Below are 27,943 nucleotides of genomic sequence, written 5' to 3'. Positions count from 1 at the left end.
ACCTACAGTTTCCTCTCTATATTATATCAATATATTGGCTTGGAGTGGATGAGTTGCATGTCACTTGTTTTTGCTGTGCACAGAGTTCCATAGTCACATATTTCTCCCTTCTCTCCTCAGGTGGGTGACATGGTGAAGGTGACTAAAATAAATGTGAATGGCCAGTGGGAGGGGGAATGTAAAGGCAAACGTGGCCATTTTCCATTCACACATGTGAAGCTCCTGGAGCAGCACAACGCTGAGGATGAAGTCAGCTGAGAGTGGCCGCTGGGCTGCTACTTGGACACTAGTATCAGACCATTCTCCTCCCTCCCTGTGCCACTCACACCCGCTCCACCCCTCACTCAGCATCTCTCCAGCTTTCACCTGCACCTAGTACTTCAGAAAATCAATGAAAGCAAAACAGAGCCTTATTGGACCAGTGAGATTCCTAAATAATCCCCCCCTCCACCCCTACAGGGACATTAACTCTGTGAGCAGCTTCAGATCTCTGTGTTGTTCCTGCGGTGACGCAGTAAAACACGTTCTCTTAGGGAGACCCTTCCCTACTCTCACTCCTTCCTCTTGTATTGGTGCCAATTGGTGACAACTTTTTTCCTCCTCCTTTCTTCCTCGTCATCCTTTTCTTTGTCATCTGTCACCATGGCAACAGCATTGTATGGTAACTTATGCTGTATTCATGTAAAATGGGAACAGTTTGTGATTCTTTAAAGCTTATAAGGTGCCACCATTGTTCGTTTTTTGTTTTTAAAATTTACAAATGCTGGTGTTTGAAAGAGGAGCTCAACATTTTTAAAAGGCTTATTTCCTGTCCTGTAATCAGTTGGATGCGAAGATCGGTATTTATGTTTGCATTAAAAAATAGTCAGCGGCTAAATGTAAATGTTTCTTGGTTGGAAAAACAAAAATCAAGGTGATACCATTTTCCAGTGTTGGTAGCTGCATGCTGGATGTGAATTCATACAAACATCACAGCTGGATATTCTCATCTGCCAAGAAAATACAGATGTTTTCCCAAAATGTTCAGCTATGTTTTTTACTTTTTAATTTCACAATTTGCTTATTGATGACATGGTAACAGTGCATGCATATAACGAAATCTGTCAGCCTCAGTCAAACAGCATTATTTTTAAACATTAACTTTTCCATTGTGTAAACTAGTACCTTATTGATGGAGATATCATCATAGAACATATGAAAGTCATGGGACAATGATAATATTATGGGGTTTTAATTACTTAAATCAGAAAATAAAATCAAGTGTTTTCTGACTTTTTCTGAATACCAAATTGCAGCCATATTGTGTTTGCTGTTGGAAAATCATGTATCTTTCTGGACATGAATTCAGCATTGCTTTAGGTGAACAAGATTCTAAAAAGCCAAGTCAGGAGGTATCAAATAATTCACAGCATTTTCAAAGGAAGATGATGATTTTGCTCAAGATTCCAATGTTTTGTAAAGATGAAAGTATTCAGTCAGCTGGGGGTGCACAGTTCTTGTCAAGGAGGAAACCAAAGACTGATCCACTCTACTTTCAAGCCCAGTGGCTGAAAGCAACAGTTGAGTAGGTGTTTATGGAAACTGCAAGAGCATTCTTCATTCTCTCTGTCTGTTCTCTCTTTTCCTGCTCTGCCCAGCTGGCCTTCAGCAGGAGGGTCCCCCTTATGGTCCAGGTCCAGGTCCTGGATTCCTCCTAAAGGGGAGTTTTTCTTGCCACTGTTTGGCTTAAGGTTTTTCTCCCTCTGGGGGTTTTTACCTGCCATGGTTTATGTAATAATTGATTGGGGGTTTATGTTCTGGGTCTCTGGAAAGATCCTAGAGACAACTTGTCTTATAATAGACACTATATAAATAGAATTGCATTGAATTGAAGCGAGCAACAGACAGCACTACATCCTCACACCTTCTTCTTCCAAACATCACCTCCAACAAAGTAGTCTTTTGTAATATAAATAGGACATTGTTATTAAATGATGTACTATGTGGTTATCTTTTCTTGCTAGATGTTATGTTTTTTTTTCTTTATATTCATCTTTATTACAGGGGTTGCTCTTTTTTTTAATATCTGAATGTTGGGAGTGAATGATGGTTTGGTTGTGTAGAATGAACTGACGCTTAGATCTAAATACACCCAGCTCTCACACGGCCACATATTCTTAATTTCTCCTCTGGTGTAAATGATTGAGCAGAATGAATGTAGGCAGTCCATGCTAGTTAGAATAGTCTCCATGTATGAATGCTCTCCATTTACGGTAGGTCACTGAATAAACCTTAGCAAAGCACATGGCTGTTTGTTCAGATATGTGTCAAAGGAAAGAGAGATCTCTTTTACCCTTTTTTAAGTATGTTATAATCTTGTCACCTCAGTGATTAGAACCTTTTGCATTTATTCACGTATAGGTCTTTTATTTAAAGCCTTCTCCATTAACAAGTAAGAAACCTTAAATTGGGGGTTGCATTTTAGTTTTTGGACACCTGACACTTATCACAGGCTAGTTTTGTAACTTATACTTTTACCAGAGTGAACACTGAATCAACCTGTGAGGCTTCCTGTCATGTATCTGTAGTCACCTTAAGTAGCTCTGCAAACACATCCAGGACTTCCTAAAAGTGACATATTGTTCCACTGGTGATGAGTGTTAGAAAAAAAGTGTTTTCCTTTTTTTTGTCCTTTTTTTATTATTTGCATTGTTATCATTGCATCAAACACTGTATGCTCTATTGTTGTAGGCTGACAATTTTCATTTGTGCCCACAAGAAGTCTCTCTCCCTGAAATGCTCTGACCTGATTACATTTAGATTTGGTTATAAAGCCAAGCCGTTTAGTTTTGTTTTGTTTCGAGAGGGGGGCAGTGGTTTGGATAAATTAACATATTTTCTGCCAGCTTTTACCAGTCCACTTTGATTTGAGTATTTCCAATCAAACCCAGCTTCTCTGTCACTCACAGCTGCTTAAACTGTGTTGCCAATGAACATCCATAGGTTTTGTTTTTTTTTGTTTTTTTTAAACTTCTGCATGTGGTCATTCATTTTCTTTTATACAATGGAACAAGTGGCAAAATGCCTGTGGAAATTGTGTAATATCAAAATGTGCCATTTTATCAACACTATCCTTTTAAGATGACTGAAATTACCTTTTTATTTTCTGTAGCATGTAATGTGTTAATATACTAGTAAATAAAGTCAAACCCATGAAAACCAATTTATTTAATGTATTGGAGTTTTCAATATATTTAGAATATTTTTATTTATTTATTTTCCAAAATCACTTACTTACAGAACAAAATTACATGCACACAATATCAGAGGGGAAGTTAAGCCATGGGCTTCCCTATAAGCAGAATGACATTCAAGAGACGTGCACATGTTTTTCTTAATCACAGTTAGGTCTAGAAGTATTTGGAAAATGGCCGGGTTTTAAATAAAATGTGGTTAAAGTGTTGATTTTTAGCTTCAAGGGGGTGCAGAAAAATATGGCATTTAAGGGTATATAACACATGGGGAAAGAAGGCCACAAATACTTTGTTGTATTTTTTTTTTGTTTTGTTTTTTTTTTTAATAAATTGGGATTATGAGTACTTTTTTATGTGGAATTGTTTGGAATTTATATCCATCCATCCATCCATCCATCCATCCATCCATCCATCCATCCATTCATCCATTCATTATATAAGTATCCATGCCTACACATTCCTTTTTAGGATAAAGGGGAACTCCTGCAGCCGGTCCAGCTCACTTCCAGCTAAAGACAGCAGTCCACACTGGACAAGTCTCAGTCCAGCGCAGGGAAACACGGGCAGTTTAGAATCACTGATTAACCTGATACATGTTTCGGGACAGTGGGAGGAATCTGGAGTACTTGGAGAAAGCCTATGCAAGCACTGGGAGAACTTGCCAACTCCATACGAAAGCTCCTGCGTTAATGCTCTAAGGCATATTCAATTGGCGGCCCGCGGGCCACATGCGGCCCGCCAGGAGCTTTTATGTGGCCCCTGGTCATATTTCAAAAAAGGGGGTGTTTGTTGAAAAAAAAAAAAAAAATGTATAATATTTTTATAACTGGCTACTATGGACTAAAATGGTTGTGCTCAATGCTTAATATAATATTCAAATAAGGAAATCTTGGTGGAAAGTGGTGCTTTGTCATTATGGCGTGTTTTATTAAAAGTAGGTCAATATCAACTTCATTAAGTTTGCACAATGCATGGTTTCAAAATGAACTTGCATTCAAAATAATATTTCTTTATCTGAATATTATATTTAACATTCACAATTACTAAATCTGGAGACAATTAATACATAATTCATATGTAAACTAGATATATTCACGAATGACCTTCTTATGGCCTCAGATAAGGGATTAGTGTCCATATTGGTTCTACTGGACCTCAGTGCTGCTTTTGACACTGTTGATCATGGCATTTTACTGCACAGGTTAGAGCACGTTGTTGGGATTAAAGGGACAGCTCTACGTTGGTTTAAATCATATCTATCTGACAGGTTCCAGTTTGTTCATGTACATGAGGTTTCTTCAGAACACTCAAGGGTCTGTTATGGTGTTCCGCAGGGTTCAGTGCTAGGGCCAATCTTGTTTAGTTTATACATGCAGCCGTTGGGAAGTATAATCCAGAATCACGGCATACACTTTCATTGCTATGCTGATGATACGCAGCAGGGCCGTGCCGCCCATAGGGCAGGTTAGGCAAATGCTAGGGGCGCCAGCATGCCAGGGGGCGCCATGCAGGCAGCTGTTTTTTTTTTTTTTAATAAACTTTTGAAAAATTATAAATGAATACACTAAAAAACAACAGTACATATATAGCCATAAGTCTTTAAATAATAATGAAATCGTTTTTCTAATTTTAATTTCTGCCTGGCTGCATCCTTCTTCCTCTCTGGCAGCCACAATTAATTTTGCTGCGGTCCCTAACCTCAACTCACTCGCGTGCGGCGCCCCCTCCCCCACACACTACGGCGTAGTTCTGCGTTGCTGTAACGCAGAACCATAAATCAGCCTTTAGCCAGTTGTTGCATCAGAACGAGCCTTAAAGCAGGAAATATGTTTTGATATGGATAGAAACATCATTTTTTGATGTGGTTTTCTGCCCACCGCTGGATGAAACCATCATTGGTGAGCTGTCATAATATTAATTATTTCTGATAACATTGTCATGGCCTTTCCTATATTGTTTGTTGCTGTCACTCATTGTGTTAAATGCATGTCGTCGCACATTGTAAACTGTTGTCGTGCAGGTTGAACACGTGTGTCTGAATTGTGCTACTCGGAGAATCCGACATCTATGGCTAAGATGAAAACTTAGCCTTAAAAATAAAAATATCCCCACGATAAGTCATAATTATGAGATGGAAAGTCGAAATGATGAGATATAAAGTCATAATTATGAGATATAAAGTCGAAATTATGAGATATAAAGTCGAAATTATGAGATAGAAAGTCGAAAGTATGAGATAGAAAGTTGAAATTATGAGATAGTCGAAATTATGAGATAGAAAGTCATAATTATGAGATAAAAAGTGAAATTATGACTTTTTATGTCATAATTATGACTTACCATGGGGATATTTTTATTTTTCATTTTAATTTCATAATTTCAACTTTTTAATTCATAATTATTACTTTCTACCTCATAATTTCGACTTTCTATCTCATAATTCTGACTTATCGTCGGGATATTTTTATTTTTAAGGCTAAGATTTCATCTTATTTTTTTCTTTTACTGGCGGAAATGGGCTTCCATAGACATCACTGGATGTAATTTGATTTTTATCTCCAGTTTGATAGTTATATCTTAAAGTCTGCATTAGGCTTATAATTATGTTTGACATAATGACTGGTAAATCCCTGGTGCTAGAACCTCATGTGATGGTTCTGACCGTGTCGCCTGTGTGCTGTGGTTGTGTGTTAGATCTGTGGCATTTTTAGCGATTATGTTTTAACGGGGATGTTTAGGCCACAAGGGCCCATCTAGAATGCTTCGCCCCCCTAGGCTGAGACCCCTGCTCCGCCCCTGACCTTGACAATCATGTGCCTGTAAGTAATCCTCACGTTTTATTGTTAAACTTACTTCTGATTGTCTGCTGAAAATCTAGATAATTGTTGGGAAAACGGGAGCGGGATACAAATGCGTTAGCCAGTCAATGGCTATAATGCTGTTGTTAAAATTGTTATTGTAAGATGTTGTGGGCTAAATTGAGGTTTTTACAGGGTATTTTGTATATAGTTATTATTGGTAGTAGTTGTTATTTGTGTGCAATACCTTTTACTTGACCTATTTTAGTATTTGAAATTGTGTTTGTGTTTGCACTTGTTTCTTTATTTAATTGCTGCACTGAGTTGTTGTATTACTTATTTATTACATATTATATATTTAATTATTTAATACATCCTAAATTGCCATTCCGTGTGTGTGTGTGTGTGTGTGTGTGTGTGTGTGTGTGTGTGTGTGTGTGTGTGTGTGTGTGTGTGTGTGTGTGTGTGTGTGTGTGTGTGTGTGTGTGTGTGTGTGGTGGTGGTGGTGGTGGTGGACGGGACAGGACGGGAACGGGGTGGGGGGGGCGCTAGCAAATATTTTGCCTAGGGCGCCAAATGGGTCAGGAACGGCCCTGATACGCAGCTCTATTTGTCTATGAAGCCGGATGAGACAGAACCGTTGGTTAAACTTCAGGCATGTCTTAGGGGCATCAAGGACTGGATGTCCAGAAATGTCTTGCTTCTAAATTCAGATAAAACAGAGGTTATCATTCTTGGTCCAGAGCATCTTAGGAAGGGACTAGATGGTGTTGCGATGGCTTCCAGTGCAACTGTGAGAAACCTTGGTGTTGTTTTCGATCAGGATTTGTCGTTTAAACCATATGTTAACCAGGTTTGTAAAATAGCGTTTTTCCATCTCCGTAATATTGCAAAAATTAGGAAAATCCTCTCGCAGAGTGATGCAGAAAAACTAGTTCATGCGTTTGTATCTTCTAGACTGGATTACTGTAATGTGTTGTTAGCAGGATGTCCAAGTAATTTGCTGAATAGGCTCCAGCTGATCCAGAATGCAGCAGCACGAGTGCTGACAGGAATCAGCAGGAGAGACCACGTCTCTCCAGTGTTAGCGTCGCTCCATTGGCTACCTGTAAAATTCAGAATTCAATTTAAAATTTTATTACTTGCATATAAAGCCCAAAACGGCTTAGCTCCGCAGTATTTACAAGATTTGATAGTGCCTTATGTTCCTGGCAGAGCTCTCCGCTCCCAGGGTGCAGGTTTACTCGTAGTTCCTAGAGTATCTAAATGTAGATTTGGAGGGCGGGCGTTCTGCTATCAGGCACCATTACTTTGGAACCAACTTCCAATCTGGGTTAAGGAGGCTGACACCACCTCCACCTTTAAAACTAAACTTAAAACCTTTCTGTTTAGTAAAGCCTATAGTTAGTGTTTAGTAAACCTCTAGCTGGTGTTGGTAAATCTGTAGGTAGTGTAAACTCTAGTGTGTAAGAGTCAGTAGTCATAGTTGCAGCTATAGAACAAAACTATAATAGTTAGTCTCAAAAATAGCTTTGCGGTAGATATGCTGCAGGGGGGCACCGACATGATCCGCTGGGCGGTGCCTCTCACCCTTCTTCTCCTCTCCTTTTCCCTGCCTCTCTTCTCCATTACCATTTTTATTTATTATAAATATCTCATAGTTATCATTTTTGTCCATCGTTCCTGTAGGCTACCCCCCCCATCTCCGGTCACCCCGTTGCTGCTTCCACCTGCCTACGTGGATGTCTGCTTTTGCTGCTTCCGCCTGCCTGCACCACCCCCCCACCCCCTGCTCAAGGTTTCTTCCCTCCTAAAGGGGAGTTTTTCCTTGCCACTGTTTGGCTTAAGGCTTTTCTCCCACTATGGGAGTTTTTACCTGCCATTGTTTATGTAATAATTGCTCGGGGGTTTATGTTTATGTTTATGTTTATGTTCTGGATCTCTGGAAAGCGTCTAGAGACAACATCTGTTGTATTAGACGCTATATAAATAAAATTGAATTGAATTGAAATTGAATATGCAGTGCAAAATACATTTTGAAAACCCCCACATTTTCAAATTGTGCGGCCCTCTCCATACAGTCCTTTTGCAGATGTGGCCCCCGGCCGAATCTAGTTGAATACCCCTGCTCTAAGGCGAGCATTAATTAAAAAAAAAAACATTTTGGTAAAAATATTTCATGAGATTGAAAACAAAGTTTACACCTGACTTCAGCAAAGTGTGGTGTTTACATGCAGGACAGGTCAGTCACAATCAGGTTTATTTAAGTCAGGTCAAACAAGACATGGAATTTGACTGGGTTATTTTCTCTCACTGTACAGTAAATGGACAAATGACAGCTCTTATTAACATATATACAATTCTTTTTTAAAGTGAAAGGTGCAGCAGTATGAGGTATACATGGTTATTGAAGGTGCATTGTTACACCATATGATTGTGTTATTATTATTATTAATAGAATAGAATAGAATAGAATAGTAGACTTTATTGATCTCCCAGAGGAGAAATTCAGTCGTGCAGCAGCCAAAACACACACACGCTTTATACAAAAGATTTAAAATAGAAATAACCATAAATGGTTAAAGGAGCTTGAGGCCGGATTGTGGCAGGATTTATGAAAAAAATCTGTATACTTTTTAAGTTTTCTAGTAATAATGTCAGATGAAGCGTTCCAAACCCAAAAGAATGAGCCCTCTAGTGTATCTCTCCTTTGCCTTGAACAGGCTGTGTGCTGCAAAATGTGCTGCAATTCGGTCCCGAATTTCCCACGCTGGGCTGCGGATGTGACGTCACATGACGCTGCATGTGCGTTCTCCCCGTTCTCCCGTGCCGGCTTCACTGTTGGCTGCAGTACCCCCAACGGCCGTTGTGGTGAAGGGTGGCGCTAGAGAGTCTCATTTCTTAAAAGGAGCCTCAAGCTCCTTTAAAGGAGCTTGAAGCCGGATTGTGGCAGGATTTATGAAAAAAATCCGTATACATTTTAAGTTTTCTAGTAATAATGTCAGATGAAGCGTTCCAAACCCAAAAGAATGAGCCCTCTAGTGCAGTGATTCTTAACCATAGGGCCGCGGCCCACACTTGGGCCGCGAGCGCCATCTACTGGGCCGCGAAAAAAATCAGTTTTGTACGTGTGGGCCGCGAGGGCCGTGGGACTGCATAGCAACTCCCGACCAAATGAGGAGAAGAAGACACTCAGCTAGCTGTATGTGTAATAGTAAGAGAAATGGTGTGTATTTATAGAGAAAATCCTTAATTTTGCACAGAGTACTTTAGATCCGCCAGGATCAGGGATCGATTACTTGGGTCTGCTCCCAGAGCGAGCGAGCGAGCGCGGCGTGATCATTTATCCCGACGCGTCCCTGCGGCCGGGGAGGTCGGTGCCGCTCGGGCGGCTCCGTCGTTACTGCTGAAGGATTGTAGATGTAGATGTGTGGGCTGGACTGTTGTTCGGGCTCGCAAAAGCATCGGAAAGTGACTCTGCTGCAGCGGCCAGAGAGCTGCGGACTGCCCGTCTCAGCTGATCAGGCTCGGATGAAATCCGACACGCGCAGTCCTGACAACTTATTAATGTAAATAAAACTTAGTAAGTTACTTAGTAAGTAATTAGCTTGACTCTTACAGAGATGAGAAGCTTAACAGGTGGAAAGGGAAGTTCAACCCAGAATGGACAGATTCATCGTGGTTCAGTCTTCCCACTGGGACAAAAACAATGTCTCATACGTTCAGAGACCGTGGCGTTCAAAGTGCGAAAGTGAAACGCTACTGAAACAAAACACAAAGTTTTTCATCAAACATATCCACTCAAGTCTGAACTGAAGTCACAGAAAATAAGCTGACCATCTTAAAACATCCTGCCCATGTTTGGGTCCAGATACAGCTGTGAAGCAGCTTTCTCCACAATGAACATAATTAAAACTAAATATCGTTCCAGGCTCACCAATGAGCACCTCCACATGTGTATGAGAACCTGACACCATCCAGCCCAGATTTAAAGTCCTGGCAGGAGAAATTAGAGCTCAATTCTCTCACTGAACGACAGAAAGTGAGGGCATAAGATTATTAGAGGGGAAGAAAGAGAAACTGCAAAACTGTTCAATTGTTGTGATGTGTTTATATTCATTTATTATAAAATGTGTTGAGACAATTAACAAAGAAAAGGGGAAATTCAAACTGCTGGTAAGGAAATAAAATAAGACAGCATTTGAAAAATAAAAGAAAATCTATTTTATTTTTAAGAGAAAAAAATATGTGTAATTGAAGTTACACATGTTAATGGGCAAATATGGGCAAATATGTACTGTACAGTCAGATGCAGATGTTGATACAACTATGAGGCTACTTGAATATATATATATATATGTGTATGTATATATATATATATATATATATATATATATATATATATATATATATATATATATATATATATATATATATATATTTATTATGATGTTCTGGACCTTCGCTTGAGTAGATTTTCTCTAAATGGACCTCTTAAAGTTGAATACCCCTGCTATACAGTGTTAATATTTAACGGGCCCCGGGCCACTCTGTACTGAAAAAATTGGGCCCCAAGGTCAGAAAGGTTAAGAACCCCTGCTCTAGTGTATCTCTCCTTTGCCTTGAACAGGCTGTGTGCTGCAAAATGTGCTGCAATTCGGTCCCGAATTTCCCGCGCTGGGCTGCGGATGTGACGTCACATGACGCTGCATGCACGTTCTCCCCGTTCTCCCGTGCCGGCTTCACTGTTGGCTGCAGTACCCCCAACGGCCGTCGTGGTGAAGGGTGCGCTAGAGAGTCTCATTTCTTAAAAGGAGCCTCAAGCTCCTTTAAATAATAAAAAAGAGCAATATAAAAAGTAGAAATAAAAAGTAGAAAAAGACTATGTACAAGAGAGAAAAAAAGTAGTAAACACCAATAAACTATAATATAATAATATTTACAAAATATTTACAAATATTTACAAAAATACGTGAGGTATTTACTGGTTATTGCACTTTTAAAGAGACAGGTTTATTGCACACGGGTGGCTACAGTTTCTTGTTATACAGTCTGATGGCTGTGGGAATGAAGGACCTGCGGTAGCGTTCCTTCTTGCAGTGCGGGTGGAGCAGTCTTTGGCTGAAGGAGCTGCTGAGGGCTCCCACAGTGTCATGTAGGGGGTGAGAGGGGTTGTCCATGATAGAGTTCATTATCATTATCATTATTATTATTATTGAACAGTGGTTGATTACTCTGACACTGAGTGATGAGATTCATCAGAGCAACAGCTCGGGGGAGAAACTGTCTCTGAGTCTGGAGCTTTTAGCTACAGAGCTCTGTAGAGCCGTCCAGAGGGGAGGAGTTGGAACAGACTGTCCTGGGTCTGGTCCTGGTCCTGGTCCTGGTCATGGACCAGGACTACAGAGCTCTGTAGACCTGGTCCTGGACCAGGTCCTGGACCTGGTCCTGGACCGGTCCAGGTCCTGGATAGATGGAGGTTAGTCCCAGTCCTCTCTGCAGACCTGGTCCTGGTCCTGGTCCTGGACCTAGTCCTGGACCTGGACCTGGACCTGGTCCTGGACCGGTCCAGGTCCTGGATAGATGGAGGTTAGTCCCAGTCCTCTCTCAGACCTGGTCCTGGTCCTGGTCCTGGTCCTGGACCTAGTCCTGGACCTGGACCTGGACCAGGACCAGGACCAGGACCGGTCCAGGTCCCGGATAGATGGAGGTTAGTCCCAGTCCTCTCTCAGACCTGGTCCTGGTCCTGGTCCTGGTCCTGGACCTAGTCCTGGACCTGGACCTGGACCAGGACCAGGACCAGGACCGGTCCAGGTCCCGGATAGATGGAGGTTAGTCCCAGTCCTCTCTGCAGACCTAATTGTCCATTGGTGTGGACGGCAGAACCCCATTTGGAAAGAATAAAAAAATGACAGAATGTTTTTCACTTAATTCACTATTTGTCGTAAGCTTGTTTAACCTAGCAGTACAGGACTGTCTCAGAAAATTAGAATATTGTGATGAAGTTCTTTATTTTCTGTAATGCAATTTAAAAAAACAAAAATGTCATACATTCTGGATTAATTACAAATCAACTGAACTATTGCAAGCCTTTTATTATTTTAATATTGCTGATTATGATAATGGAATTATTGATAATAATAGCAATGCGAACCACAACAGTAGTAATAATAATAATAATATTCACAATCATGATCTTAATCAGAACCAACATGTATATACTAATAATTTCACTTTTCAAAAATGACAGCAACAATTATTGTTATCATCACAGTCATAATCATGGTTGTAATAATGACAATAATGTAATAATCATAACAATATGATAATGTAGTAATAATAATAATAATAATAATATATAATAATATATATTAATATATGGTGATATAACAATTTAACAATAGTAATATATAATAGATATAATATGTAATAATACTATATATAATATATGATCTTATAATAATATGATCATAATTGATAAAAATAACAAAAAAGTAAGAGTTGTAAGTGACAACAAATGGACAGAAAAGAAAGGTATTTGTGAGAGGAATCAGCTCTGGATGTATTGTAGAAAGGGGGACCAAGTGTTTTCATAGGATGAGATATTATTTTTCAAAATTGCAGTGAGTTTTTCTAGGTTTGAGTGATCTGTTAGAAGATTAAGCCAGTGGGTTATGGATATCTTTGTTCTGTCTTTCCAGTTCAATAGTATGGTTTTCTTGGCGATAGTTAAAGATATTAACAGAAATGATGTGTGTTGTTTGGGTATATGTAATGAAGATAGGTCACCAAGTAATGCTATAATGGGGCTTATGGGGATGCTGAGGCCGAGCATCTCTGATAGCCTGTTCATGACCTCCGACCAGAAGTTATGGATGGGTGGGCAGTGCCAGAGGGCATGGATGTAATTGTCTATGGAAGTTGAACAGAGTGAACAGGTATTATTTTGACTGATGGATACTTTAATAATTGCAAAAGGGAAATTCAAGGCCTCAGTAGCATACAGACATCACATACAACATGCACTTACAGCAGAAAAAGAAGCTAAAAATACTAAATATACTGAATAAAACTAAGTCAAATATCAAATAAGTGTGCTTAAGGATGATTAAAAAACATGAGTGATGCAGTGACAGGGACTGAGCCTGTGATTCTGTGTGCATAATCAGGTGCTGTGTGAGAGTGAGTGTCATGGTAAGGTGCCCTGGGCGGGTGAATATCGCCCCTCCCTAAACGCAGAACACACCTCATCTTCCAAGGGGGGTCACATTTATCACGAGAAGACACATTTGCACGGTAGCGGATAAGCGCAATGGATGCGCATATACCGTGAGGCGGAGGAGAGAGAAGAGACCTCTAATCTGACCGTGCAATGATTGGACCGACAGCACCGACATGTGACCAATCAGAGGAGGAGCACGTGCAGGCTCTTGCAGCGCTGCAGAAAGTGAGATTTCAACATGTCGTCCAAAACACATCACGAAAGAATCAGGAGCGAACAAGAAGAAAATACAAAACACTTGGAAACCCGTGCTTCACTTAAAGGTGGTATGTTGTTGAAATGAAACTTTGTGGCACAACCACCTGAGCTGCCGCTCATTGAATAGGAATCTCTGTCTAGACTGGAGAACTTTGTTTTTCCAGCAGCCCTGATAAACATTTATTGAATGTCTTGTTAACACCTTCAGCATTCACCTTTGTTGAAAAATAGCAGTAAAATGACCAGTTGCTCGTATATAGGTGACAAATTTGAAAGTATTGGCTATAGTTTTATATCAATTCATGTTGTTGAGAAGTTTTAGACCTCATTAATGACTTTAAATCCAGAAAGTAGAGACGTGTGTGTCTGTAAAAGGCACACGTGCATGTTTAGTTCTGATTTCAGACCCGCTAAACCTGCTTTCAGTTTTTTGTGGGGGATTAAGGTGGTGGAAGTAACTTTCTTTTGATGAGTAATTGATGGCTATTTGTGACTTGGATTTGTTTATTTATTGAAGTTTTACGTTTTTTATTTAATATTTATTTATTTATTTATTTCAGGTTGAATATTTTAATTCAATATTTATTTATTTCAGGTTGGAGTTTAATTAATATTTATTTATTTCAGGTTGAATTTTTATTTTATTTTATTTGACTGATACAGTCAAACTACTGTATATATGTAACATAGTTAAAAAGGTGCAGGTTAAATCCAGCTAAATGGGATAACCACGCCATCTGTTGTCATAATGGGGTACCTGCACGATTACTATAGCAAAGGATTGTGGGCAATCCTCAGAGTGACAGACTCAGATTTGTTTATTCATTGCAGTTTTAAGTTTTCTATTTAATATTCATTTATTTTAGGTTGAAGATTTTAATTCAATACGTATTTATTTTAGGTTGAAGTTTATTTCATGCTTATTTAAGTTAGCTAAATAGCATGTTGATATATGGTCATTGTATACCTATGATGCATTGGGGATGAGGACAGGTGTGGGGGTGGGGGGGCTCCAAATTATACTTTGCTTAGGGCCCCAATTGGGTCAGGGACGGCCCAGAGTATCAGGGCTCCGTGAGAGTGAGTGTCATGGTGATGGTGAAGGTGGAGAGGCAGACAGACTAAGTCTATCTCTCCTCTTCCCTTGAGGGAAGCATTGACCAGTTCAATGACTCTGGGGACAAATGACTTCCTGAGTCTGTCGTTGTGCACGACCGTGAGCGAAGTCCCGGGCTGATCAAGCTCTTCTGCTTAGTTATCGTGCTGTGGAGTGGATAAGTCATTGTCCAAAATGTTGATCAGATTGTTCCAGGTCCTTCTAACTGATATTTACATCATACATTACATCCTCCTGTTGTGCCACAAAGGGGAGTGCTGGTTCAGTTATTAAAGAGTTATTAATAATTGTATTTCAATAATTATTAATAATTAATAAAGATTACTTATCAAAATGAATTATCAAGATGAATCAATCAAAACGGGGCACCACCTGACTTATCAGGAAAATAATAACTGAACAGCAAAATCAGTCTCAAAGTAGCTGTTTTTCTATGCGTGCCAGCCTGTTGCCAGGGGTGGCGCTATAGAGTAACAGGAAGGAAGGATTCCAAGCACAGACCTTTGCAACCAGCAGCTGTGACAAATATGTATAAAACAAACACACACAACTTCTCTCATTCAAATTAATCAGAATTTATTTACACAAGATAATAAAACAACACTTAGGATAAATTCCAATGGGTAAACTACACATAAACAACAACTACCAGTAAACACAAACTTCAGATCATCTATGTGTGTGTGTGCATCAGTATGTGTGTCCGACAACCCAGACATCCTGAAAAATGATAAAAAAGATGGTAAACTTCACTCAATGGAGAGACCAAGGAATACGGTATCTACAACATATAATCATAAGTGGACATTTGGTACCTTTTAATACACTCACTGTTCAATATGGAATTAGCAATAACACATTTTTAGAATACCAACAACTTAAGTCCATTATAAACAAAAAATATAAACTCAACCAATTGGACCTACAACTGTAGGTAAGATAATAGTTATTTAATCTAAACACCCCAAAGTTGCTGTCGAAACTCTACAGGTTAATGTCCAAAATAGATAACTCAGTCTCTCTTCCGATCTCAAAATGGGAGGCGGACCTCTCTCTCAACACTGACCAGATCTCTTGGTCACAAATATGTTAAAATACTTTCACTATGACAAAGAACCCAAATTAATAACTTATACAGTACAAAGTTATTCATAGAATACATTATACAGGACATACCGTCGCGGTGGGGCCCTGCAAAAGTGGCTGCACACCAGCAATGGGTCTCTGCTGGGAGGAAGGACAGATTTACTGAGGGTGCTGTCACACTTGTGTCTGGGTGAACGAAACCCTGTGGTCCTCTGTCCTGTCTGGTGACCCCCGTAGCACGAGCCTTGCTACAGTGGCTCCCAACATGAGGCCCGACAAGATGGAGGGGGAATGCGGGGAGCGGACCCTGGTGACGCTGGCACAGGTGATGGCGGACCTGGCAGCCCTTTTGCAGAGCCATGGGGAGCGGCAGCTTGCAGCGCTGGAGGTGCTGGTGGCGCATCAGCTGGCAGGCCGTGAGGCAGAGGCTGCAGGCCACCAAGCGATGGCTCCTGGGGCGGCCCCTGCGAAGGCAGGACCCCTCGGAGGGTGAGGTCTCGGAGGGTGAGGTCCCGGAGGGTGAGGTCCCGGAGGGTGAGGTCTCGGAGGGTGAGGTCCCGGAGGGTGAGGTCCTGGAGGGTGAGTTCCCGGAGGGTGAGGTCTCGGAGGGTGAGGTCCCGGAGGGTGAGGCCCCGGAGGGTGAGGTCTCGGAAGGTGCGGTCCCGGAGGGTGAGGTCCCGGAGGGTGAGGTCCCGGAGGGTGAGGTCCCGGAGGGTGAGGTCCCGGAGGGTGAGGTCCCGAGGTCCCGGAGGGTGAGGTTCCGGAGGGTGAGGTCCCGGAGGGTGAGGTCCCGGAGGGTGAGGTCTCGGAGGGTGAGGTCCCGGAGGGTGAGGTCCCGGAGGGTGAGGTCCCGGAAGGGTGAGGTCGCGGAGGGTGATGTCCCGGAGGGTGCGTAACCCTCTAGTTAGTGTTAGTAAACCTCTAGTTAGTGTTAGTAAACCTCTAGTTAGTGTTTAGTAAACCTCTAGTTTGTGTTTAGTAAAGCTTCTAGTTAGTGTTTAGTAAACCTGTAGTTTGTGTTTAATAAACCTGTAGTTTGTGTTTAGTAAACCTCTAGTTTGTGTTTAGTAAAGCCTCTAGTTAGTGTTAGTTAACCTCTAGTTAGTGTTTAGTAAAGCATCTAGTTAGTGTAGGGCTGGGCGATATATCGAGATTTTAATATATATCGATATATTTTCAAACGCGATATGGTACGAGACAATATCGTTTATATCGATTTCTAAAAAAAAAAAAAAAAAAAAAAAAAAATTTTTTTTTTTTTTTTTTTTTTAGAATTTTTTTTTTTTTTAATGATTTTGATATAGCTTATTTTGTGACAAATTGACTTGAATGTTTTATTTGAGATTTGCACAAATGTTTTGTTATTTGCACAACTGTCAACCTCAGTGGAAAAGTCTGCCTGTTACTGTCTACATTGTACAGTGTATTTTAATTTAATTGTTATGCAGGAAAGGGATATTTGTTTTATTTTATTCAAGAAGCATTTTTATTCTATATATGCAGGCAGTTTATTTTTATTTCATTTGTTTTATACATTTTGATATTGTGCAGACCTCTGTTAATAAAGGAACCTGTGTGACATTTGGCACGAGGCTTTGTATTAAAACTGACTGTTTTTTTAAGGGTTTGCCTCAGAAAAAAATGAAGCTAACAGAGATGCTATGCTATAATGCTTTGGGGGAAACCCCAATTAAGGCACAGAAAAAATATCGAGATATATATCGAGTATCGCCATTTAGCTAGAAAATATCGAGATATGACTTTTGGTCCATATCGCCCAGCCCTAAGTTAGTGTTTAGTAAAGCCTCTAGTTAGTGTTAGTAAACCTCTAGTTAGTGTTTAGTAAAGCTTCTAGTAAGTGTTTAGTAAACCTCTAGTTTGTGTTTAGTAAACCTCTAGTTAGTGTTTAGTAAAGCCCCTAGTTAGTGTTTAGTAAACCTGTAGGTAGTGTAAACTCTAGTGTGTTAGAGTCAGTAGTCATAGCTGCAGCTATCCACCTTATTCCTGGAGGCTCTACTGTAGAAACGATTATGGGTGTAACTTCCTGTGAGACGCCGGAAGTAGCATAAAGCCATTGGCTAACCACGGTAGCTGAGCGTGAACAGCGGTTTATTTTAAAGCAATTTGCTTTCAATTTAGCAGAGACGTTACGGTTTTGTTTTCTGACATTTAATATTTAACATATTTAACAACCGTAGCATTTACTAAAATGTCCTTGCGGAGCTCGGGTACGTCGTGTTGCGGAGGAAAACCTGCATCCTACTTTGTGGCTGGGATCCGACAAACCACCGGAGAAGAGACGCCGAATCCTCAGAAGGATTGACAGGAATGTCATGATACATCAGGTATGATTTCAGGTTAATGTCATGAGAACATCAGGTATGATTTCAGGTTAATGTCATGAGAACATCAGGTGTGATTTCAGGTTAATGTCATGAGAACATCAGGTATGATTTCAGGTTAATGTCATGAGAACATCAGGTATGATTTCAGGTTAATGTCATGAGAACATCAGGTATGATTTCAGGTTAATATCATGAGAACATCAGGTACGATTTCAGGTTAATGTCATGAGAACATCAGGTATGATTTCAGGTTAATGTCATGAGAACATCAGGTATGATTTCAGGTTAATGTCATGAGAACATCAGGTATGATTTCAGGTTAATGTCATGAGAACATCAGGTATGATTTCAGGTTAATGTCATGAGAACATCAGGTATGATTTCAGGTTAATGTCATGAGAACAGCAGGTATGATTTCAGGTTAATGTCATGAGAATATCAGGTATGATTTCAGGTTAATGTCATGAGAACATCAGGTTTGATTTCAGGTTAATGTCATGAGAACATCAGGTATGATTTCAGGTGTAATGTCATGAGAATATCAGGTATGATTTCAGGTGTAATGTCATGAGAACATCAGGTATGATTTCAGGTGTAATGTCATAAGAACATCAGGTATGATTTCAGGTTAATGTCATGAGAATATCAGGTATGATTTCAGGTGTAATGTCATGACAACATCAGGTATGATTTTAGGTCTAATGTCATGAGAACATCAGGTATGATTTCAGGTTAATGTCATGAGAACATCAGGTATGATTTATGGTTAATGTCATGAGAACATCAGGTATGATTTCAGGTTAATGTCATGAGAACATCAGGTATGATTTCAGGTGTAATGTCATGAGAATATCAGGTATGATTTCAGGTGTAATGTCATGAGAACATCAGGTATGATTTCAGGTGTAATGTCATGAGAACATCAGGTATGATTTCAGGTGTAATGTCATGAGAACATCAGGTATGATTTCAGGTTAATGTCATGAGAACATCAGGTATGATTTCAGGTGTAATGTCATGAGAACATCAGGTATGATTTCAGGTCTAATGTCATGAGAACATCAGGTGTGATTTCAGGTCTAATGTCATGAGAACATCAGGTATGATTTCAGGTTAATGTCATGAGAACATCAGTTATGATTTCAGGTGTAATGTCATGAGAACATCAGGTATGATTTCAGGTTAATGTCATGAGAACATCAGGTATGATTTCAGGATAATGTCATGAGAACATCAGGTGTGATTTCAGGTTAATGTCATGAGAACATCAGGTATAATTTCAGGTTAATGTCATGAGAACATCAGCTATGATTTCAGGTTAATGTCATGAGAATATCAGGTACGATTTCAGGTTAATGTCATGTGAACATCAGGTACGATTTCAGGTTAATGTCATGAGAACATCAGGTATGATTTCAGGTTAATGTCATGAGAACATCAGGTATGATTTCAGGTGTAATGTCATGAGAACATCAGGTATGATTTCAGGTCTAATGTCATGAGAACATCAGGTATGATTTCAGGTCTAATGTCATGAGAACATCAGGTATGATTTCAGGTTAATGTCATGAGAACATCAGGTATGATTTCAGGTGTAATGTCATGAGAACATCAGGTATGATTTCAGGTTAATGTCATGAGAACATCAGGTATGATTTCAGGTTAATGTCATGAGAACATCAGGTATGATTTCAGGTTAATGTCATGAGAACATCAGGTGTGATTTCAGGTTAATGTCATGAGAACATCAGGTATGATTTCAGGTGTAATGTCATGAGAACATCAGGTATGATTTCAGGTGTAATGTCATGAGAACATCAGGTATGATTTCAGGTGTAATGTCATGAGAACATCAGGTATGATTTCAGGTTAATGTCATGAGAACATCCGGTATGATTTCAGGTGTAATGTCATGAGAACATCAGGTATGATTTCAGGTTAATGTCATGAGAACATCAGGTATGATTTCAGGTTAATGTCATGAGAACATCAGGTATGATTTCAGGTTAATGTCATGAGAACATCAGGTATGATTTCAGGTTAATGTCATGAGAACATCAGGTATGATTTCAGGTTAATGTCATGAGAACATCAGGTATGATTTCAGGTTAATGTCATGAGAACATCAGGTATGATTTCAGGTTAATGTCATGAGAACATCAGGTATGATTTCAGGTTAATGTCATGAGAACAGCAGGTATGATTTCAGGTTAATGTCATGAGAACAGCAGGTATGATTTCAGGTGTATGGAGGGCACAGCATTGTAGTATTTGTCCGGTAATGACAACCTTCAGTATTACGATTTTCTGTACGGTTAAAATACAACGTGTGTTTATGGCACGGACTGCAGGGCAGCATTAGAATAAAAATACAATAGTTTCACTACAGACGTGTTGATAAGAAAAAAGTTTTTTGTTAATAAAATTTTAAATCGTAGATGTGATCAGTACTCGAGTTGTAAAAAAGAAAATCAGGGAAGATGGTGGATTTTATCATATGGGGACAGATCATTTGTGCTGATTACAAATAATATAATATATTACAAATAATAGCACTGACCAAAACACCTGCAGAAATACTGCAGGAATGACATAGCAGCAGTTAAATGCAGCCTTCTGTAAGCTTTAAATATCCACTGGGCTTACATCAAATACATCAAAACACAACAATAAAAAACAGTTTTCTGAACTTATCAATATGACTCTGTCCTTCACAGGATAAGTAACATGGATCACTGCAAAAACTCAAAATCTTAACAAGAATATTTGTCTTATTTCTAGTTAAAATGTCTCGTTTCAGAAAAAAAAAATCTCATTACACTTAAAACAAGACTCATCACTGGAAAAACAACAATTTTCACCTGTTTCAAGTAGATTTTCACTTAAAGGAGCTTGAGGCTCCTTTTAAGAAATGAGACTCTCTAGCGCCACCCTTCACCACGACGGCCGTTGGGGGTACTGCAGCCAACAGTGAAGCCGGTGTCGGTGCTTTTTTTTCCCACCTGCTTTTTTTTCCCGGCTCCCCGTACGTGATGACGTTCCGTCTTGTGATTGGCTTTTGACCGTACGTGATGACGTTCCGTCTTGTGATTGGCTTCCGTACGTGATGACGTTTCGTCTTGTGATTGGCTTTTGACCGTACGTGATGACGTTCCGTCTTGTGAAAACTGATGATTAATAAATGTAATAAAGCAAATCGATAATTTAAAATGTCTATTAAGATCAAAATATTTAACTGCTTACTGCTATGCAGCAAGCAAACGATTGTTTACCCTATACTGTATATAGTAGGCTATTATTGTTTCAGCTCACTGATGAATCTCCAATTGTCTAATGAAAATAGTCCCTAATAAATATTTTAACTCTAATATTTTTTTTAGCGTATGTCAGTAAGATCACTGATAATTCTGATAATTCCTTGTATATGTTTCTTCTCCCTTTTACCTCCACTATGATCTGCTGCTTCTGACTAAAATACCATCGCGGGGAAAAAATGCACACTTCCGGGGAAAATATTGCAGCCCGATACAATCTGGTACCCACACCGGCACGGGAGAACGGGGAGAACGTGCATGCAGCGTCATGGGACGTCACATCCGCAGGACAGCGCGGGAAATTCAGGACCGAATTGCAGCACATTTTGCAGCACACAGCCTGTTCAAGGCAAAGGAGAGATACACTAGAGGGCTCATTCTTTTGGGTTTGGAACGCTTCATCTGACATTATTACTAGAAAACTTAAAATGTATACAGATTTTTTTCATAAATCTTGCCACAATCCGGCCTCAAGCTCCTTTAAAATAAGTAGAAAAATCTGCCAGTGCAACAAGATTTTTTTGCTTGTAATGAGAAGATAAATCTTGTCCCACTGGCAGATTTCCCTACTTATTTCAAGTGAAAATTTACCTGAAACAGGTGAAAATTTTTCTGGTGTTATTTTTCTGGTGTTAATTTTCTGGTGATGACTCTAAATGTTGAAATAGCAGTAAAACCACATTCATTGATGAAATGACATAAGGGATGGAAAGGAGGGGTGGCAGTTTTACAGGGGGGATGATTTTGACCGTTTTTATTTCAGGGGGGGTGCCATCCCCCCTCATCCCACCTCAACTCCAGTACTGGCTGTGATAATGTACCGGGTTTTTCCTAAACTTCTGGAGTGCTTAGGTGATGTGGTTGCAGGTGGGGGGTTGTGGGTCTTCCCCCAGGTACATTTCATGTGGGGGCTGGGGGTGTTATAATGGTAGGGAAAACCCTAATGTATCATATCTTATCTTAATAATTGTGTACTGTATTGCTCCCTCAGATGAGCCTGACCAGATGGATCAGAAGGAGGAGCTGTGCTCAACACCAAAGCTTCCTGTGATGCCCAAACACAGTGGTCAGACCCAGGGATGGAGGATCATACCTATTCTATTATTTACATGCTGGAGATGAGGTGATGGGTGACCGTGGTTTCAGTTAGAGACTTGCTGGAGGAGCGTAGGAGGAAGCTAATCATTCCAGCATTCACATGCAAAGGATGCCAACTGACCAGTGAGGAGGTCGCTCGCACACGCCGCATTGCTCACGCCCACATTCATGTTGAATGGGCAATAAGGCGCCTGAAGGTGTACAAGATTCTTTCCCAAACAGTGCCAATTAACCTTGTGCCCAAAATTGACAAAATGCTCAAGATTTGTGCTGGTTTAGTGAATTTAAGAGCTGAGCTTATTTCAAGTAAAAAGTGAGAAGACATTTAATATTGCACTTAAACATACTTACATATTTCATTAATTTAACATTTTCTGAAAACAATTGAGGTACAGTTACACTTACAGTATCTTTAACACATAACTCTCAACAGGCTAAGTGCTGTATGTAGTTTTTCAGAGCTGCACTTACATATTTAATTCATTTAACATTTTCTGAAAACAACTGAGGTCCAGCTACAATTATTTTTTTGAGGAAATAAAAGTCCAAATAGTGTGATTTCAGCTTGTCAGGTATGAATATTTTCTGGTATCTTAAGTCCTCCAACAGTAAACTGAATCTCTCTCACTTAAGACACAAATGTAATGTATTTTTGTTAAACAATATTTTTGTGTTAAAATGTTTTGATTCATGTCCTTATATTATATGTCCTAATGTGTCAGGGTGGGATCTTTCAGGTTGTGTTTTTAATCAAACTGAAAACAAAAATGAAGTCTGTTGTACTGTTTCCGGTCCGTGTATCTTTTGGTCATTGGATTTTTCCGTCATGAGTGGGAATCAAAAACAAAAAACGATTGGTTTATTTGATTTTCCTTTTAAAACAAAAAACAAATATTGAATTACACTGCATTTTTTCTTTTTCTGTGTTAATATGATTTAACAAAGATTCAAAATACGCTTTTATTTTCGTTTTCTATTTCATATAAGAAAAATGAAATTACTAGTCAACAGGAAGGAAAAAACGAACCAAAAACAACCGTTTATTCATATTCGTGCACCGGAAGCTGGCATTTACAACCGAGTGAACTTAGTTCTGGATATTTGACAGGCATTCCTGTGACAATTCTCTCCAGGGGAAGTTTGATTTTAATATTTAATTGGTCGGGTTTACGTGACTCGGAAATGGCTCTGTACGCGGCAGTTCGGGTAACCATGGTTACCATGGCGGCGCTGAAACAACAGATTATTTATATTATATATATATATATATATATATATATATATATATATATATATTATAATTAGGATTATTTTTTAAAGATTGATTAAGGACTTGTTCCACAGCGGTTTGACGCACAATGACATTTCCTGCACGTTGCAGCAGATGAGTCTCCTGCAATGCTCAGAAATGAGCGTCAGAAGATTCTGTGCTCGGCATGATCTGAGGAGAAAAAGACGCAGAGCTGGAGAGCGCTTTGATTCATCATGGCCGAATGACCGGCTATCTGTGTCACTGGGGGTGCATGCTGGAGAAGGTCGGGTTGGAAGAATTAATTTAGTCCCACGCGTGAAGTATCCACGTGATTACCATTATATGTATAAATTGCACTGCAGCACAAACTTTACCTGACGCCGGAATTCATGGCTGATGGAGCTCTCTCAGGGTTCTTCCAACCCGACCTTCTCCAGCATGCACCCCCAGTGAAGACAGATAGCCGGTATTGCGGCTTTCCTGTACTTTTAGAGCCGCTTGAGAGTTTATTGTTAGGTCCTGTATATTTGCATGACGCGCTGCTGACAGAGAAGCACGCTGAGTCCGAGAGAAAGTTTTATGGCGTTTAATGACAAAACTCAGCCACAACGGCCTTCCGACATGCTTAATGGGTTTTAAACGTGTACACTGCAAACGTGATCGGGGTGATCAGTGATCAAAGCGGTCAACAAAAATTAGGCTACGGCTCCCTAAAAGCCTGTCCTAACTGCATGCGAGCGTCCGACCGTCGCGTCACACTGCGTGGCATCGGACCCGCTCTGTCCTGAAACACTGAACGCGTCATCGGCCCCACGTTCTACCACGTTCTTTTGATTGACAGCTGAGACTCGCCTTTTAAAAGGCTGATTTATGGTACCGCGTTACACCAACGCAGACCTTACGGCGTAGGTTACGCGGCCCAGTCACCGAACGGTGCGCGTCGCCGCGTACCTTACGCCGTCGATTTTACGCGGAACCATAAATCAGCCTTTATTCACTCCTGAATTATGCGCTCCTGAAAGAAACTCCTAAAATTACTCCTGAAAGAGTAAAGGGACAAGTAAAAAAATGGTGATTACTTGTAATCTTCCTACGTTTGTACTTTCTAAACAGAAAACAAGCTTATTATTCGGTGGAATAAGTGGGGAAAAAACCGAACGGTGACGCAATGAAACAGCGAACAGCGTGAGTGACCGGCGTGTGGTGTTAAAGCAGCAAACATGTCAGCATGTCAGATCATTACTGGGATGTGGGGAAAAAGCAGAGGACACGAGAAATCCGGCAGGATCCGGCACAAATTAAGCCCTAAGATAAGATTCTTATTATATCTTATTATCTTATCAAACCTTCCAGCCTGGCGATCTCCCTCCAGCAGCTGACACTTTATTGAGGTTCTTGTATTGGAATGACTGTTTCCTACAGCGCTTTCAACTTTTTTTTCAACTTTCAACCGGCTTTCAAAGCGACCGACGGGAAGAAAATAGAAGCAGGGCGTGCGACAAAAGTCCAGCTCAAAACGACGCTGCGTCGCTCGCAACCAGTGTAGACAGTGCAATAAAAATAAAGCAATGGAACTGTTTTTGACGCTGACTCTCGCTCGCGTCGCATGCAGTGTGTATATTTACAATATACTGTGGACATCTGAATAAAAACCTCATAAATAGATTGAATCAAAGCGCTCTCCAGCTCTGCGTCTGATATCTACGTCTTTTTCTCCTCAGATCATGCCGAGCACAGAATCTTCTGACGCTCATTTCTGAGCATTGCAGGAGACACATCTGCTGCAACGTGCAGGAAATGTCATTGTGCGTCAAACCGCTGTGGAACAAGTCCTTAATCAATCTTTAAAAAATAATCATTAATCTGTTGTTTCAGCGCCGCCATGGTAACCATGGTTACCCGAACTGCCGCGTACAGAGCCATTTCCGAGTCACGTAAACCCGACCAATTAAATATTAAAATCAAACTTCCCCTGGAGAGAATTGTCACAGGAATGCCTGTCAAATATCCAGAACTAAGTTCACTCGGTTGTAAATGCCAGCTTCCGGTGCACGAATATGAATAAACGGTTGTTTTTGGTTCGTTTTTTCCTTCCTGTTGACTAGTAATTTCATTTTTCTTATATGAAATAGAAAACGAAAATAAAAGCGTATTTTGAATCTTTGTTAAGTCATATTAACACAGAAAAAGAAAAAATGCAGTGTAATTCAATATTTGTTTTTTGTTTTAAAAGGAAAATCAAATAAACCAATCGTTTTTTGTTTTTTTGGATTCCCACTCATGACGGAAAAATCCAATGACCAAAAGATACACGGACCATTTATGCTCTCTATTTAATGTGTTTGTTTAAAAATCCCCCTGGCTCCTGTGTTGTTGTACTCTTGTGTATTAACGACTGTTTTGTATGTCTGTCTGTTTATGTTTTTTGTAATATGAGAACTATTCAATAAAGCTTGTAAAAAAAAAAAGACCAACTTCCAGTCCGGTATGGACTTCCGGTCTGGACCTCCGGTATGCATTGGTTTTGTTTTTTATTTGAGTAATACTCTTTATATGTTATAATTCAACGTGGAATTGCATAATGTGAAGTTTTGTTATCATTGTACTGTTTGCAAATGTTAATTTAAAAAAAAATAAATAAATTAAAAAAAATATATATTAACGAAGTGAACGAACTTCCGGTATGGACTTCTGGTATGGATGGAACTATGGCGGCGCCCTTGTCGGCCATCTTGCCTGCAGCCAGGTACTCTTGATTAATTTTGCTGCGGTCCCTAACCTCAACTCACTCGCGTGCGGCGCCCCCTCCCCCACACACTACGGCGTAGCTCTGCGTTGCTGTAACGCAGAACCATAAATCAGTCTTTAGCCAGTTGTTGCATCAGAACGAGCCTTAAAGCAGGAAATATGTTTTGATATGGATAGAAACATCATGTTTTGATGTGTTTTTCTGCCCACCGCTGGATGAAACCATCATTGGTGAGCTGTCATAATATTAATTATTTCTGATAACATTGTCATGGCCTTTCCTATATTGTTTGTTGCTGTCACTCATTGTGTTAAATGCATGTCGTTGCACATTGTAAACTGTTGTCGTGCAGGTTGAACACGTGTGTCTGAATTGTGCTACTCGGAGAATCCGACATCTATGGCTAAGATGAAAACTTAGCCTTAAAAATAAAAATATCCCCACGATAAGTCATAATTATGAGATAGAAAGTCGAAATGATGAGATATAAAGTCATAATTATGAGATATAAAGTCGAAACTATGAGATATAAAGTCGAAATTATGAGATAGAAAGTTGAAATTATGAGATAGAAAGTCGAAAATATGAGATAGAAAGTCGAAAGTATGAGATAGAAAGTCGAAATTATGAGATAGAAAGTCGAAATTATGAGATAGAAAGTCATAATTATGAGATAAAAAGTTGAAATTATGACTTTTTATGTCATAATTATGACTTACCATGGGGATATTTTTATTTTTCATTTTAATTTCATAATTTCAACTTTTTAATTCATAATTATTACTTTCTACCTCATAATTTCGACTTTCTATCTCATAATTCTGACTTACCGTCGGGATATTTTTATTTTTAAGGCTAAGATTTCATCTTATTTTTTTCTTTTACTGGCGGAAATGGGCTTCCATAGACATCACTGGATGTCATTTGATTTTTATCTCCAGTTTGATAGTTATATCTTAAAGTCTGCATTAGGCTTATAATTATGTTTGACATAATGACTGGTAAATCCCTGGTGCTAGAACCTCATGTGATGGTTCTGACCGTGTCGCCTGTGTGCTGTGGTTGTGTGTTAGATCTGTGGCATTTTTAGCGATTATGTTTTAACGGGGATGTTTAGGCCACAAGGGCCCATCTAGAATGCTTCGCCCCCCTAGGCTGAGACCCCTGCTCCGCCCCTGACCTTGACAATCATGTGCCTGTAAGTAATCCTCACGTTTTATTGTTAAACTTACTTCTGATTGTCTGCTGAAAATCTAGATAATTGTTGGGAAAACGGGAGCGGGATGCAAATGCGTTAGCCAGTCAATGGCTATAATGCTGTTGTTAAAATTGTTATTGTAAGATGTTGTGGGCTAAATTGAGGTTTTTACAGGGTATTTTGTATATAGTTATTATTGGTAGTAGTTGTTATTTGTGTGCAATACCTTTTACTTTACCTATTTTAGTATTTGAAATTTTGTTTGTGTTTGCA

The 27,943-nt window shown here is 39.7% G+C and overlaps 1 protein-coding gene across 5 annotated transcripts in view; it reads left to right on the top strand.

Annotated features, from left to right (window-relative positions):
- crk (v-crk avian sarcoma virus CT10 oncogene homolog) overlaps positions 1-27,943 on the top strand; it is a 54,466-nt gene that overhangs the window by 20,472 nt on the left and 6,051 nt on the right. For 2 of the 5 annotated variants that reach the window (XR_009782474.1, XR_009782476.1), the window contains one exon: positions 121-175. The exons of 1 other annotated variant lie outside the window; for it this stretch is intronic. Coding sequence is in view for 2 of the 4 variants with exons in the window: in XM_061718642.1 (XP_061574626.1) it covers positions 121-258 (138 nt within the window). In the remaining 2 variants the exon portion in view is untranslated. Of the gene's footprint in view, positions 1-120; positions 3,564-27,943 lie in introns of those variants that run through there. 2 more of the 5 variants (XM_061718642.1, XM_061718641.1) reach the window with 1 other exon arrangement.

The sequence above is a fragment of the Cololabis saira genome, chromosome 4 (genome assembly GCF_033807715.1).
Source record: "Cololabis saira isolate AMF1-May2022 chromosome 4, fColSai1.1, whole genome shotgun sequence".
Classification (NCBI taxonomy): Eukaryota; Metazoa; Chordata; class Actinopteri; order Beloniformes; family Belonidae; genus Cololabis; species Cololabis saira.
The sequence above is the reverse complement of the archived record's forward strand: the minus strand, read 5'-3'. Positions and strand labels throughout refer to the sequence as shown.